The 15,286-nt window shown below is 43.1% G+C and overlaps 1 protein-coding gene across 1 annotated transcript in view; it reads right to left on the bottom strand.

The window, feature by feature from the left end:
* LOC115109586 (protein O-mannosyl-transferase TMTC2-like) overlaps positions 1–15,286 on the bottom strand; it is a 184,209-nt gene that overhangs the window by 46,083 nt on the left and 122,840 nt on the right. The window contains exons 4-7 of the mRNA XM_029634653.2: positions 10,791–10,905; positions 10,172–10,257; positions 8,706–8,890; positions 8,359–8,437 (exon numbers count right to left, since the gene is read on the bottom strand). Coding sequence (XP_029490513.1) covers positions 8,359–8,437; positions 8,706–8,890; positions 10,172–10,257; positions 10,791–10,905 — 465 coding nt within the window. The remainder of the gene's footprint in view (positions 1–8,358; positions 8,438–8,705; positions 8,891–10,171; positions 10,258–10,790; positions 10,906–15,286) is intronic.

Here is a 15,286-nt window from a genome sequence, read left to right as displayed (position 1 = left end):
TGACCACCATTTGCCTCATGTAGCGCAACACATCTCCTTCGCATAGAGTTGATCAGGCTGTTGATTTTGGCCTGTGGAATGTTGTCCCACTCCTCTTCAATGACTGTACGAAGTTGCTGGATATTGGTGGGAACTGGAACAGGCTGTCGTACACGTCGATCCAGAGCATCCCAAACATGTCAGCTTCCAGGAATTGTGTACAGATCCTGGCGACATGGGGCCGTGCATTATTATGCTGAAACATGAGGTGATTGCAGTGGATGAATGGCACGACAATGGGCCTCAGCATCTCGTCATGGTATCTATGTGCGTTCAAATTGCCATCGATAAAATGCAATTGTGTTCGTTGTTCATAGCTTTCACCTGCCCATACCATAACCCCATGGGGCACTCTGTTCACAATGTTGACATCAGCAAACTGCTCGCCCACACAACGCCATACACGCTGTCTGCCATCTGAAACCGGGATTCATCTGTGAAGAGCACACTTCTCCAGCGGCACGAAAGTGAGCCTTTGTCCACTGAAGTCGGTTACAATGTCGAACTGCAGTGCAAGGCCAAAATTAATATTAAATTATTTGGCAACAGCTCTGGTGTCACGCCCTGACCATAGGGAGCTGTTTATTCTCTGTTGGTTGGGGAGTGATCGTGACTAGGGTGGGTCATCTAGGTAATTAATGGTTTATGTTGACGTGGTATGGTTCCCAATCAGAGACAGCTGTTTATCAATGTCTCTGATTGGGGATCATATTTAGGCAGCCATTTCCTCATTGTGCTTTGTGGGATCTTGTCTACAGTTAGTTGCCTGTGTGCACACCAGTAGCGTCACGTTTTATTTGTGCTTGTTTGTTTTGTTTGGTGAGTTTCTATTAATTAAAATATGTGGAACTCTACACACGCCTTGGTCCAATCATTATAACGATCGTGACATCTGGTGAACTTTTCTGCAGTCATTGTGCCAATTGCATGCTCCCTCAAAACTTGAGACATATGTGGCATTATGTTGTGTGACGACAACTTAACATTTTAGAGTGGCATTTAACTGTCTCCAGTACAAGGTGCACCTGCGTAATGATCATGCTGTTTAATCAGCTTCTTGATATGCCACACCTGTCAGGTGGATGAATTACATTGGCAAAGGAGAAATGCTCACTAACAGGGATGTAAACAAATGTGTGCAAAATGTTTTAGAGAAATAAGCATTTTGTGGGTATCCTAACGGTTAATTACTATTACATACAGTACCTTCAGAAAGTATTCACACCCCTTGACTTTTTCCACATTTTGTTGTGTTACAAAGTGGGATTCAAATTGATTTAATTGTCATTTTTTGTCAACGATCTACTCAAAATACTCTGCCAACATCGATTTAAAAAAAATGTATTGTAAAGAAAATTGTGTATCATAAAACACATATGTCTTGATTAAATAAGTATTCAACCCCCTGAGTCAATCCATGTTAGAATCACCTTTCATAGCAATTATAGTGGTCAGTCTTTCTGGGTAAGTCTAAGAACTTCCTACACCTGGAATGTGCAACATTTGCTCATTATTCTTTTCATAATTATTTTATGTCTGTCACATTGGTTGTTGATCATTGCTAGACAACTATTTTCAGGTCTTACCATTGATTTTCAAGCAGATTTAACTCAAAACTGTAACTCGGCCACTGTCTTCATGGTAAGCAACTCCAGTGGATTGTCATGCTGAAAGGGGAATTCCTCTCCCGTTGTCGGGTGAAAGCAGACTGAACCAGGTTTTCCTCTAGGAATTTGCCTGTGCTTAGCTGTATTCTGTTTCTTTTCATCCTGAAAAACTCCCCAATCCTTAACGATTACAACTATACCCATAACATGATGCAGACACCACTATGTTTGAAAATGTGGAGAGTGCAACTCAGTAATGTGTTGTACTGGATTTGCCCCAAACATAAAAATCAAATCAAATCCAATTTTATTTGTCACATGCGCCGAATACAACAGGTGTAGACCTTACCGTGAAATGCTTACATACAAGCCCTTAACTTTATTTCTTGAACTGCATTGTTGGTTAAGAAAATGTTTACTAAATAAATAAAAAAGTAACACAATAAAATAACAACAATGAGGCTATATACAGGGACTACTGGTACCAAGTCAATGTGTGGGGGTACATGTTAGTCAAGGTATTTGTACATGTAAGTAGGAACACTTTGTATTCAGGACCAAAAGTGAATTGCTGGGACCTCCCGAGTGGCGCAGCGGTCTAAGGCACAGCACTGATCTAGGCCGCGACCGGGAGACCCATGAGGCAGCGCACAATTAGCCCAGCTTCGTCTGGGTTAGGGGAAGGTTTGGCCAGCCGGGATGTCTTTGTCCGATCGCGCTCTAGCGACTCCTGTGGCGGGCCGGGAACATGCATGCTGATACGGTCGCCAGTTGTACGGTGTTTCCTCCAACACATTGTGACTGGCTTGTATGTTAGGTTAGTATTGTGTAGGGCGGCGCACAATTGGCCCAGCGTCATGCGGGTTAGGGTTTGGCCGGGGTAGGCTGTCATTGTAATTAAGAATTTGTTCTTTATTTAACTAGGCAAGTCAGTTAAGTTCTTAAATAAATAAATAAAATAAATAAATAAAACTACAATGCTGTTGATCCATCCTCCTATCACCGCCATTAAACTCTAACTATTTTACAGTCAGCATTGGCCTCATCCCTGAGGTTTTGTTCCTCTCAGGCAAGTGGTTTAGGAAGGATGCCTGTATATTTGTAGTGACTGGGTTTATTGACACACCATCCAGTGTAATGAATAACTTCACCCTGCTCAAAAGGATAGTCATTGTCTGTTGATTTTTTTTACCCATCTACCAATACAGTGGGGCAAAAAAGTATTTAGTCAGCCACCAATTGTGCAAGTTCTCCCACTTAAAAAGATCAGAGAGGCCTGTAATTTTCATCATAGGTACACTTCAACTATGACAGACAATGAGGGAAAAAAATCCAGAAAATCACATTGTAGGATTTTTTATGAATTTATTTGCAAATTATGGTGGAAAATAAGTATTTGGTCACCTACAAACAAGCAAGATTTCTGACTCTCACAGACCTGTAACTTCTTCTTTAAGAGGCTCCTCTGTCCCCCACTCGTTACCTGTATTAATGGCACCTGTTTGAACTTGTTATGAGTATAAAAGACACCTGTCCACAACCTCAAACAGTCACACTCCAAACTCCACTATGGCCAATCCCAAAGGGCTGTCAAAGGACACCAGAAACAAAATTGTAGACCTGCACCAGGCTGGGAAGACTGAATCTGCAATAGGTAAGCAGCTTGGTTTGAAGAAATCAACTGTGGGAGCAATTATTAGGAAATGGAAGACATACAAGACCTTGATAATCTCCCTCGATCTGGGGCTCCACCCAAGATCTCACCCCGTGGGGTCAAAATGATCACAAGAACGGTGAGAAAAAATCCCAGAACCACACGGGGGGACCTAGTGAATGACCTGCAGAGAGCTGGGACCAAAGTAACAAAGCCTACCATCAGTAACACACTACGCCGCCAGGGACTCAAATCCTGCAGTGCCAGACGTGTCCCCCTGCTTAAGCCAGTACATGTCCAGGCCCGTCTGAAGTTTGCTAGAGAGCATTTGGATGATCCAGAAGAAGATTGGGAGAATGTCATATGGTCAGATGAAACCAAAATATAACTTTTTGGTAAAAACTCAACTCGTCGTGTATGGCGGACAAAGAATGCTGAGTTGCATCCAAAGAACACCATACCTACTGTGAAGCATGGGGGTGGAAACATCATGCACTGGGGCTGTTTTTCTGCAAAAGGACCAGGACGACTGATCCGTGTAAAGGAAAGAATGAATGGGGCCATGTATCGTGAGATTTTGAGTGAAAACCTCCTTCCATCAGCAAGGGCATTGAGGATGAAACGTGGCTGGGTCTTTCAGCATGACAATGATCCCACACACACCGCCCGGGCAACGAAGGAGTGGCTTCGTAAGAAGCATTTCAAGGTCCTGGAGTGGCCTAGCCAGTCTCCAGATCTCAACCCCATAGAAAATCTTTGGAGGGAGTTGAAAGTCCGTGTTGCCCAGCAACAGCCCCAAAACACCACTGCTCTAGAGAGGATCTGCATGGAGGAATGGGCCAAAATACTAGCAATAGTGTGTGAAAACCTTGTGAAGACTTACAGAAAACGTTTGACCTCTGTCATTGCCAATAAAGGGTATATAACAAAGTATTGAGAAACTTTTGTTATTGACCAAATACTAATTTTCCACCAGAATTTGCAAATAAATTCATTAAAAGTCCTACAATGTGATTTTCTGGATTTTTTTCTCTCTCATTTTGTCTGTCATAGGTACACTTCAACTATGATGAAAATTACAGGCCTCTAATCTTTTTAAGTGGGAGAACTTGCACAATTGGTGGCTGACTAAATACTTTTTTGCCCCACTGTATGTGCCCTTCTATGCGAGGCATTGGAAAACCTCTCTGGTCTTTGTGGTTGAATCTGGTTGAATCAAATTTTGAAATTTGAAATTCACTGCTCGAATGATGGACCTTACAGATAATTGTAAGTGTGGGGTAAAGAGTGAGTCCATTCAACTTATTATGTGACTGACTTGTTAAGATCATTTTTACTCCTGAACTTATTTAGGCTTGCAATTAATCTGTAAACATTTTGAAAAACATCATTTCACTTTGACATTATGTGGTTTATATCTCAATTTAATACATGTTAAATGCAGGCTGTAACACAACAAAATGAGGAAACAGTCTGCGGGTTTGAATACTTTCTGAAGGCACTGTATATAATATAGAGCCAAAATATAAATAAACTGGCAGTACATGTGTCTAGCATCACTAGGACCAGAAGACCAGGGACCACACTGCCTGTGCTGGGCCCAGCAACATCCTAGAGTAACATTTTATTTCAAGGGTCCATAATTAACACTTTATAAGGTATTTACAAACTCTGCACACCATTTATGAACTATTACTCCCACATTTGTCAATGTAAGTTAGCTAGTTATTCACACATGCACACAGTACATATATTTCCTTGAACATCCTGTTTTGTGTGCTTGTTCTTTTACCAGGTACTGCAGGAATGTCTACCAATGGCATGGCCATCTTTCTGTGATATTAAACTGGTTACTCAAAACTATTATAAAGTTTTTAGAAAGTATAAATAGCACTCACTTTAGATTGGGGAATGCAAAATAATTTTCTAATGATTAATGTGGGAGAAATTATAAATAAATGCTGAACACAATTTATAAATGCCTTTATAAATGGTTTATTATGGCTCCTTAAAATATATGCCTTCTAGATGACCATTGTCTTATTTACTACCTTATAACAGCGTAACTACATATTTAAGCAGTAAGGCACGAGGGGGTGTGGTATATGGCCAATATACCACGGCTAAGAGCTGTTCTTCACACGATGCAACGCGGAGTGCCTGGATACAGCCCTTAGCCATAGTATACAAACCCCTGAGGTGCCTTATTGCTATTAGAAACTGGTTACCAACATAATCAGAACAGTAAAAATACATGTTTTGTCATACCCGTGGTATACGGTCGGATATACCTAGGCTGTCAGTCAATCAGCATTCAGGGCTCGAACCACCCAGTTTATAATTAAAATTAGAGAATGTAATGTGTTACCCCCTGCCCACTTAGCTAAGTGTTTAAATATTAGGCTACATATAATTCAATAGAAGAAAATAGGGAGCGAGAAGGAGAGAGAGAGAGACTGCCAGTTCCTTAATGTTTTGGCTGTATAATACTGCTAACAAGTGACCGGCCTTTCAGCGAACGAAATAGGCGGGACTTTCCAGCCTCCAAAGGCGGTAGCTATGTAATGCAATCCGAAAGCGGAGTCAATCGTTACTACGAGATCAATAACCCACTCGCTGAGCTGAAGAGACTGAGATTCAGAAGCAAATAAACATTTACCCTCTGTGGATAGACCAAGTACCCCAGGGGGTCTTAGTACCCCTGGTTGGGAACCACTGCACTACATGACCAAAAGTATGTGGACACCTGCTCGAACAGCTTCTGGAGTGTTTCCACTGCTTCAGAGTCCAATGACAGCGAGCTTTACACCACTCCAGCCGACACTTGGCATTGCGCATGGGGATGTTAGGCTTGCGTGCAACTGCTCGGTCATGGAAACACATTTTATGAAGCTCCCGACTAACAGTTCTTGTGCTGACGTTGCTTCCAGAGACAGTTTGGAACTCGATAGTGAGTGTTGCAACCGAGGATAGACCATTTTTACGCGCTACGTGCTTCAGAACTCGTCAGTTCGTTTTGTGAGCTTGTGCGGCTGATCCGTTGTTGCTCCTAGATGTTTCCACTTCATAATAACATCACTTACAGTTGACCGGGGCAGCTCTAGCAGGGCAGAAATTTGACGAACTGACTTGTTGGAAAGGTGGCATCCTATGACGGTGCCACGTTGAAAGTCACTGAGCTCTTCAGTACGGGCCACTCTACTTCCAATGTTTGTCTATGGAGATTACATGGCTGTGTGCTCGATTTCATACACCTTTCAGCAACGGATGTGGCTGAAATAGCCAAATCTACTCATTTGAAGGTGTGTCCACATACATTTGTATATATATATATCGCATTTTGTGGTCGATTTCGCCCACCCCAATTAAAGATGATCCGGCCTTTCTGGCATTTGCCAGAATTGCCATTCGGCCAATCCGCCCATGCAGGTGGCTGGTGAGGAATGCTAACCTGCTGACCTCTGAGACGATCAACAGACATCTCCGTGTTCTTCATTAGCAATAGCCTGTAATGTACCCTTAAATACAGGATATTCAAGCATGTAAATGTTATCAAATATAAGACCCCATTTTAAGTTCTGCTCATGATAAGGATCAGAGTTTGGGAAGTCTTTTGTAAGCCAGTATATAAAGTATCCAAAGAAATTCTGTTAGAAGAGATATCTTTAAAACTGTTCTCCATCAGCACAAACTTTTTTTCCTTTCAGATCAGATGTGAGATATTGTATGAAATAGTTGGGTTACAGAATCCCTAGACTTAATAAATGTCCTTATCAGCAGCTAATATAATACTGTATCTTGACTGTTATGATTATGATACTGGCAATATGAATAGCTTAATCTATATACATATTTGTCAGACATGGTGTAATGTAGAGCTGGTAACAGCAACCGACTTTGTGCCTTTCTAGCCAACTATCAGCTTCAGATGGAGCTCTGTGAGGGAGCACAGACACGCACATAAAATGTGAAGTGAAACAAATCTCAAGGACTTGAAAATCACATATAGTGGAACATTCCATTGCACCTTTGAGAGGAGGGGGGGTGGCAGATTAAGACCCAACTTTGACCCAGACAGCCATGTAAACTGCCAAAATTTGCCAGAAATATGGGAAAATGCTGTACCACCCAACCTCCCACAGCTCTTACAGCTTTCAAACTGTAAGAGATGATTTGGTCAACAATTGGACATAATCTCAGCACCTATGTCAAGCTGAATTGGACTCCACTGGTAAATGTACTGTGTTAGGGGGGCTTGTTGGAATTCAGCAAGAGAGTGAGAGGGCGAGGGAGTGAAAGAGAGAGACCTAGAAGAAGAAAAAGAGAGAGGGAGAGAAATAGAGAGTGAGAGAACGATAGAAAGGAACAACATGGGGGAGCCACAGAGGGGGAAAAGGCAGATTGAGACTTCTCAGCAGGGCTGAGAATGGCCATTGAGTGACAAGGGTGTGAGTGGAATTGGGGGTCACTTGAAATGAAATATTATTGTTTTTTGCAATCAAAAGTCACAACTCAGTCTGCAGCTGCTTTCACATGACTGTAACTTGAGGAGCGCGGTTATTATTGCAGTGGAAAGCAAATTAACTGCGTTAACGCACAGTGGAAACCTCAACATTGGGGCCTCAATGGGTGCGTTGAGCTGCTGCCACACACCCCGACTTTGATGCCGGTTTACGTATCTTAGAAAAAAAACTGATGAAGATTTATAAGACGTTGTGAAAACAGAGCACCTTTAAAAAGAACAACCCTAGGCAGAGTCTACCCTCCAAAACCATGCTAATTTGTCATGCTTACTGTAAGTCTAGCTCAGCTGACGAGCTCAAGACCCTGGCCACAAGCAATACAATTCAATCCTGAGACCCTTCAGGTGGAATAAAGTTCAACAAACAGCCAACAGCTGACACAATGGTTGCAAATGTACCCCCACACTTCCAAATGAAACACACATTAACTTGCATTCCAATCTACCAATCTTCTATTCCATTTTAATAGGATTTTTTCTCACAAAAAAACAACAGCTTCTGTGTTTGGTTCGAGAGAAAGAGAATTGCCGCTTACCCATCATGTTATAGAGGCTCTGAGGTGCAAATTGTCTTGGCATTTTCCGTATTGCTTCTTTATACACCGTGAGGGCCTCCTATGAATTAATAAAACAAAAAGAACCATCCATTAGGCACGAGGGCCCAACCAGGCCGGGGCCACAAGTCATTTCTCTACTGCAGTCAATGGAATGGTATCAACCACATGGAAACTACGTGTTTGATACCACTCCATCGACTCCATTCCAGACATTATTATGAGCCTTCCTCCTCTCAGCAGCCTCCACTGGTGTGTGTTTCTGTGTGTATGTTTGGTGTGTGTGTGTGTCCCTGTGTGTACACCCTCCATCTGCCCCTCTATCCTACCTCCTGGTGCCCCTGCTCATGGAGCAGCTTGCCCAGGTTGTATAGGCAGCTGGTAACGGAGCTCTTGTGGGCGTGGGGGTCTTTCAGGTTCTCGTCGGGGATATCGGCGCAGGTCAGGAAGGTCCTCTTGGCTTCATCCAGTCTCCCCTGGTTCATCAGGACGATCCCTGTGTTCAAGTAGGCTGCTGCAGGGGGGAACGAGAGATCAAATATACGATCAACATGCAGGCAGAGAGTAATTAGGCTCTATGGAGCTGAAACTAGTCATTATCAAGCGTCTTTCGGAAATAAATTGGCCACCCACTGTGGATCAATTGGCTGCCACATCCATGGGGTGCCAATACATGTTCAAGACTCAGAGGGGATGGAATGTGAATGGGAATCTGCGGGGTGGAACTGGCTCTACTAATAATGTATGTGTGCCTCTACATGCCATGATGAAACGTAGACTACACTAGTGTCCTACCTAGCCCCTCTCCTCAGTTCTCTCTGTCCTTTGTCCATCCAAAGTGAACTGGCTAAGTTCCAAATTCTACTCAACAATCCCATTCTAGGAATACATTGCATATATTCCCTTGGCTAGAGTGTTGGTGAAGACTGTTTCCATTAAGGATGTGTGCCTGAAAGGGATATGAGAAGAGTGTGAATAGAACTGTCTATCACTAGAGCTTTTCAATCGTCATGGAGATGGCACTTTGGAATCGTTACTTGACCAGATTCCAAGTTGTACCAGCTGTCAGTTAAACACAGTGAAGAATGGTAAGACCTTGACAAATGACATCTATTATCTGACTTGCTCTCATTCCTTCACTTCCATCACCACGACCACCGCTTTAGGTAACTCATTAATTTAGCTATCGCCAGTAAAAGATGGGGTAATTGCATAATGAATGAGGACTATGATCATCATCTTGATTATATTCGTCATTATTAATTACACTTTGGGAGACAATGGAAGGGAAATCAAGGACTCCACTGTTTATCTGTCATCGGTTGATAGGAAAAACAATGGGGAATAATTGAGCACGTGACTTCTGCTAACCAGGCAGTGTGACAGTTGAACGATGCTGATAACGAGCTAGCAGGAAGCGTGCATGAAAGAGTTAAGGTAAGACTCAAGGAAAACTAGCACCATTAAGGGAGAAGGAGAGAGAAAGAGGGGGACAATGAACTAACAGAAAACATGCATGCAACTTTCCTCAAGGTAAGAGAGGAAAAGAATCATCATTGAGAGAGGAGAGACTTTGACCTCGATTCATATTAAATTAAATTATGCAATAGTTTAATCTGTCGGCTTGTGGTCCTTGAAACCTAATCTACAGGTTGTATTCAATCATTCATTTAGCAATGTAGCAGGCCTGCCTGTGCCCTCCCTCACCCTCAGTCCCATTGGCAGTTGCCTGGACATAGGCACTGTGCAATACCAAGAGCTGGAAATTGTTAACAAAAAGAGGAGCTGTACTTACAAGCCAGAGTTGGCCTGCTCCCAATGGCCAGTTTATAGTAGTGGAGCGCCTCAGAGAACTTGTTGTTTTCTTGTAGCAGCAAACCGCTATAACAGAGAGAAGTAACAGAGAAAGTTAGGCACTCTCACGCCTACAAATCTCAACAGAAGTGACTAATTAACGTCCAATGTGTCTGATAAGACTGAATAACATAAGACAACAAGGTAATACAGCTTCCCAGTAATTACTAGATAAATATAATTGGAAACAGTGCCGTGAAATAAAATGCTACTGTACCTAATCTCTACATCTGTTCTAAACAATCTAAAAGTGGAACATAATCTAAGGTTCTGTTGAGTAACACCTAAAGCCCTTGGGGATAATGTTGAGTATTGGCTGTCTGCTGGCTGTTGTCCTACCCTCATGCTGACATAGAATGATTAACAACCTACTGTCACAGACACAGCAGGAACACAAAACACAATTTCCTCTCTGTGAAGACCACTGATCAATAGACAGACGTGTGTGTGTGTGTGTGTGTGTGTGTAAGGGGAGACGGTGATGCTCATGTATGCAAACAGAGTGTATGCTGAAGTAAAAAGGGCTTCATAAATACATTTGATTTGATAAAGACACTCACAGGTTATACAGCATGTCTGCCATGTTCCGGCGGTAGTAGAGGGCGTTCCTGTACGCCTGCTCCGCCTCCGCCATCTTGCCCTGGTTCTTTAGGACGTTTCCAAGATTGCCCCATGCTGATAGAGGGAGAAATAAGGTTAACAGGGTCAATCAACATGGCCGCCAGCCTCTTTCGAACACCCTCTATCCCTGCCGTAGGTTTTTATTTGCGTATCTGAAAAAGTACGAGCTATTGTTAATCACTGCCTGTTCACAGGCACTTTCCTCGCTGCACTAAAAACTGCTATGGTGAAACCTCTTCTGAATAAAAGTAATCTAGATTATTCAGCTTTTAGCAATTTTCGGCCAATCTCCAACCTTAAGGAAAATTCTGGAGAAATAGTTTCAAACAGCTAAATTATTTTTTAAGTGCCAACTGTATATTTGTTTATTCCAATCTGGCTTTTGGGCCCAGCACAGTAAAGCACGTCTCTGTGCCTTAGTTAAAGTGGTAAATTAGCTTAGAGCCAACACAGATGCCAAACAGGTATCTGTCCTTGTACTCTTGGATTTAAGTGCTGCATTTGACACTGTTGACCATGATGTCCTTCTGGACAGACTGGAGAGATCCAAAATGGCGTAGCAGTCGGACGTGTGTTTTTCTTGTCGCGTGTTAATTAGTCTGTAAAGTCTTTTTTTTTTTTGTATATATTTTAATCTCACTTTCCATCTACGAACGAAACATACTTTCCTGCAACCAGCCTCATCCAATGTGGTACGGATATGCAATTTTTTTATACCTTATAACCGGAACCTCCATCAGAAGCTATCCAGCAAACTAGCTACTAGCTACTAATCATTGTTTGCCACTGCTAACGGTCTTCACCTTTAGCTCGGACACTAGCCAGCTTTAGCTCGGACACTAGCCAGCTTTAGCTCGGACACTAGCAAGCTTTAGTTCGGACACTAGCCAGCTTTAGCTCGGACACTAGCCAGCTTTAGCACGGACACTAGCCAGCTTTAGCTCGGACACTAGCCAGCTTTAGCTCTGACAATTACCTGCCAGTCTGCACAGTGTGATATCAACCCAGAGCATATCAGACTGCTTTTCTCCACCACATCACCACATTCCTGACGCAAGCTCTGGACCATTACACCGGATCATCGCAGCCAGCTATCTGCAACCGAGTGGCTCCTGTTGGCTAAGGCCTCTGTCCCGAAGCAAGCACCAGTTAGCCTTGAGGTAGCCTCGAGCTAGGCCCATCTCCCGGCCAGCCGAAAGAGTATACTAGCTAGCTGTTTATTCCATGTGTAACTCTGTGTTGTTGTTTTTGTCGCACTGCTTTGCTTTATCCTGGCCAGAATATGTGGACAACTACAAATACCTAGGTGCCTGGTTAGACTGTAAACTCTCCTTCCAGAGTCACATTAAGCATCTCCAATCCAAAATCAAATCTAGAATCGGCTTCCTATTTCGTAACAAAGCCTCCTTCACTCATGCTGCCAAACATACCCTCGTAAAACTGTGTTGTTGTTTTTGTCGCACTGCTTTGCTTTATCTTGGCCAGGTTGCAGTTGTCAATGAGAACTTGTTCTCAACTGGCCTACCTGCTTAAATAAAGGTGTTCTCAACTGGCCTACCTGCTTAAATAAAGGTGTTCTCAACTGGCCTACCTGCTTAAATAAAGGTGTTCTCAACTGGCCTACCTGCTTAAATAAAGGTGAAAAAAAAGGAGGTGGATTGGCCTCTGGTCCGGTTCTAAAAATAGATATCACATGTGGTGTTTTGGGTCCGGTACTGTTCAGTTTATGTGTTACCCCTTGGCAGCGTTAATAGAAAGCCCAGCATCGGTTTCCACTGCTATGCAGACGATACACAACTTTACATTTCTGTGTCACCAGAGGATTTTAGCTCCACAGATAAATTATTAGACCGTATTAGTGATTTAAATACTTGGATGGCTCACAACTTCCTCCATCTAAATCAAGACAAGACCGAGGTCCTTATTATTGGAGCCAAAGCACAGAGAAAGAATCTGGCCGCACATTTGAATAAAGATAAAACACCAGGTAAAAATCCTAGGTGTCATTTTAGATTCTGAACTCAATATCGAACCACACATTAGGAATGGGACCAAAATAGCTTTTTACCACCTGAGGACCATTGCCAAGTTGAGGCCGTTTCTATCTTAGGCTGTACAGAGAAACTCATCCATGCTTATATTACAAGCAGGCTTGACCACTGTAATGCTCTCATGTCTGGTCTACCCAAGGAAGCCATTGGTCAACTGCAAAACATACAGAATGCTGCAGCACGGTTACGGACCAAGACCAGAGGGGGAGCACACATTACACCGATTTTCAAGTCTGCACTAGCTGCCTGTGAGGTTTTAAAGATGATTCTATTGGTTTTAAATCAATCTATGATTGTGCACCCCAATGCATGTCAGACATGCTTTTGAGTTATGTACCTCAGGTCCTATGGCACTGGCCTTTTAGTCATTTTTAACTCTAGGACCAAGAGGCATGGATCGGCAGCCTTTAGTTACTATGCCCCCAGCCTCTGGAATAGCCTGCCAGAGAACCTGAGGGGTTTCGAAACTATGGACATATTTAAAACATATCTTATAGCACACCTTCGCTTTTCCTTAGTGCTTTTTTTAGACTTTCAGTTTTTGCTGTTACTCTTTTCTTTTTTATCCTCTTATGTTTGTTGTGTAGTAAATATTTCATTATTTTTTATGATTTTTTCCCTGTGAAGCGCATTGCGTTGCATTCATGTCTAAAATGTGCTATATAAATAAAGCCTGATCCCAGATCTGTATTGTCTTGCCACATCACGTCAAATGTCACGTCAAACAATGACCATAGGGGTTGGCAAGACAGCGCAAACTGATATGGGAACAGGCTGGTTTTAACCCTCCTTAGAGGGCATTGTGCAGGCTGGGACAGAGGGCATATCCACAGCTGGTACTGAGCTACTGGGACCAGAGGCTAAGGAAAGAAAGACTCCCCAGGGAGTCAGTGTGTCAAAGAGCCCAATTATTTCCAAACAGAAAATGAATAAAATAACGGTTCCATACGACTGCTCTATAGTATATTAATATAGAGGGAAAATTTAGTCTGGCAGACTGGACAATGGTGCAATCTCAGGGGTGTGAATGGAGTAGGTATATTAGCTACATTTCTGTTGTCAAGTGGTATTTGTATTTTCCTATGAAAAATATGTCTATATTGATTACTGCTTTACAAGAAAATGCACATGCACAACATGATTAAAAGTATGTGGACACCTGCTCGTCGAACATATCATTCCAAAATCATGGACATGAATACGGAGTTGGTCCCCCCTTTTGCTGCTATAACAGCCTCCACTCTTCTGGGAAGGCTTTCCACTAGATGTTGGAACATTGGTGAGGGGACTTGCATTCATTCAGCCAAGAGCATTAGTGAGGTTGGGCGCCGATGTTGGGTGATTAGCCTGGCTCGCAGTCGGCGTTCCAATTCATCCCAAAGGTGTTTCATGGGGTTGAGGGGCCTAGCCCTAACCATGAAAAACAGTCCCAGACCATTATTCCTCATCCACCAAACTTTACAGTGAATTGAGGCTGGTAGCGTTCTCCTGGCATCCGCCAAACCCAGATTCGTCCGTCGGACTGCCAGATGGTGAAGAGTGATTCATCACTCCAGGGAACGCATTTCCACTGCTCCAGAGTCCAATGGCGGCAAGCTTTACACCACTCCAGCAGACGCTTGTCATTGCACATGGTGATATTAGGCTTGTGTGCGGCTGCTCGGCCATTGGAACCTATTTCATGAAGTTCCTGCCAAACATTTCTTGTGCTGATGTTGCTTCCAGAGGCAGTTTGAAACTCGGTAGTGAGTGTTGCAACCAAGGAAAGATGGTTTTATGCGCTACGTGCTTTAGAACTCGGCAGTCCCCTTCATCCCAAAAGTGTTTGATGGGGTTGAGGGGCCTAGCCCTAACCATGAAAAACAGTCCCAGACCATTATTCCTCCTCCACCAAACTTTACAGTGAATTGAGGCTGGTAGGCTGGTAGAACTCGGCGGTCCCCTTCTGTGAGCCTGTGTGGCCTACCACTTCGCGGCTGAGCCGTTGTTGCTCCTAGACATTTACACTTCACAATAACAGCACTTACAGTTGACTGGGGCAGCTCCAGCAGGGCAGAAATTTGACCAACTGACTTGTTGGAAAGGCGGCATCCTCTGACTGTGCCACGATAAACGTCACTGAGCTCTTCAGTAAGGCCATTGTAGTGCCAATGTTTGTCTATGGAGACTGCATGGCTATGTGCTCAATTTTATACACCTGTCAGCAACGGGTGTGGCTGAAATAGCCAAATCCACTCATTTGACGGGTGTCCACATACTTTAGTATATATAGTGTAGCTTGACAAACAAATCGACTGAATAGTGTTACTCTTCAATATTTTAGCTTGACAACTAAATCAATACTGCAGCTAAGTATGGACAGTTGGGATCCATCATGTATACAT

This window comes from Oncorhynchus nerka, linkage group LG25, assembly GCF_034236695.1.
Source record: "Oncorhynchus nerka isolate Pitt River linkage group LG25, Oner_Uvic_2.0, whole genome shotgun sequence".
Classification (NCBI taxonomy): Eukaryota; Metazoa; Chordata; class Actinopteri; order Salmoniformes; family Salmonidae; genus Oncorhynchus; species Oncorhynchus nerka.
The sequence above is the reverse complement of the archived record's forward strand: the minus strand, read 5'-3'. Positions and strand labels throughout refer to the sequence as shown.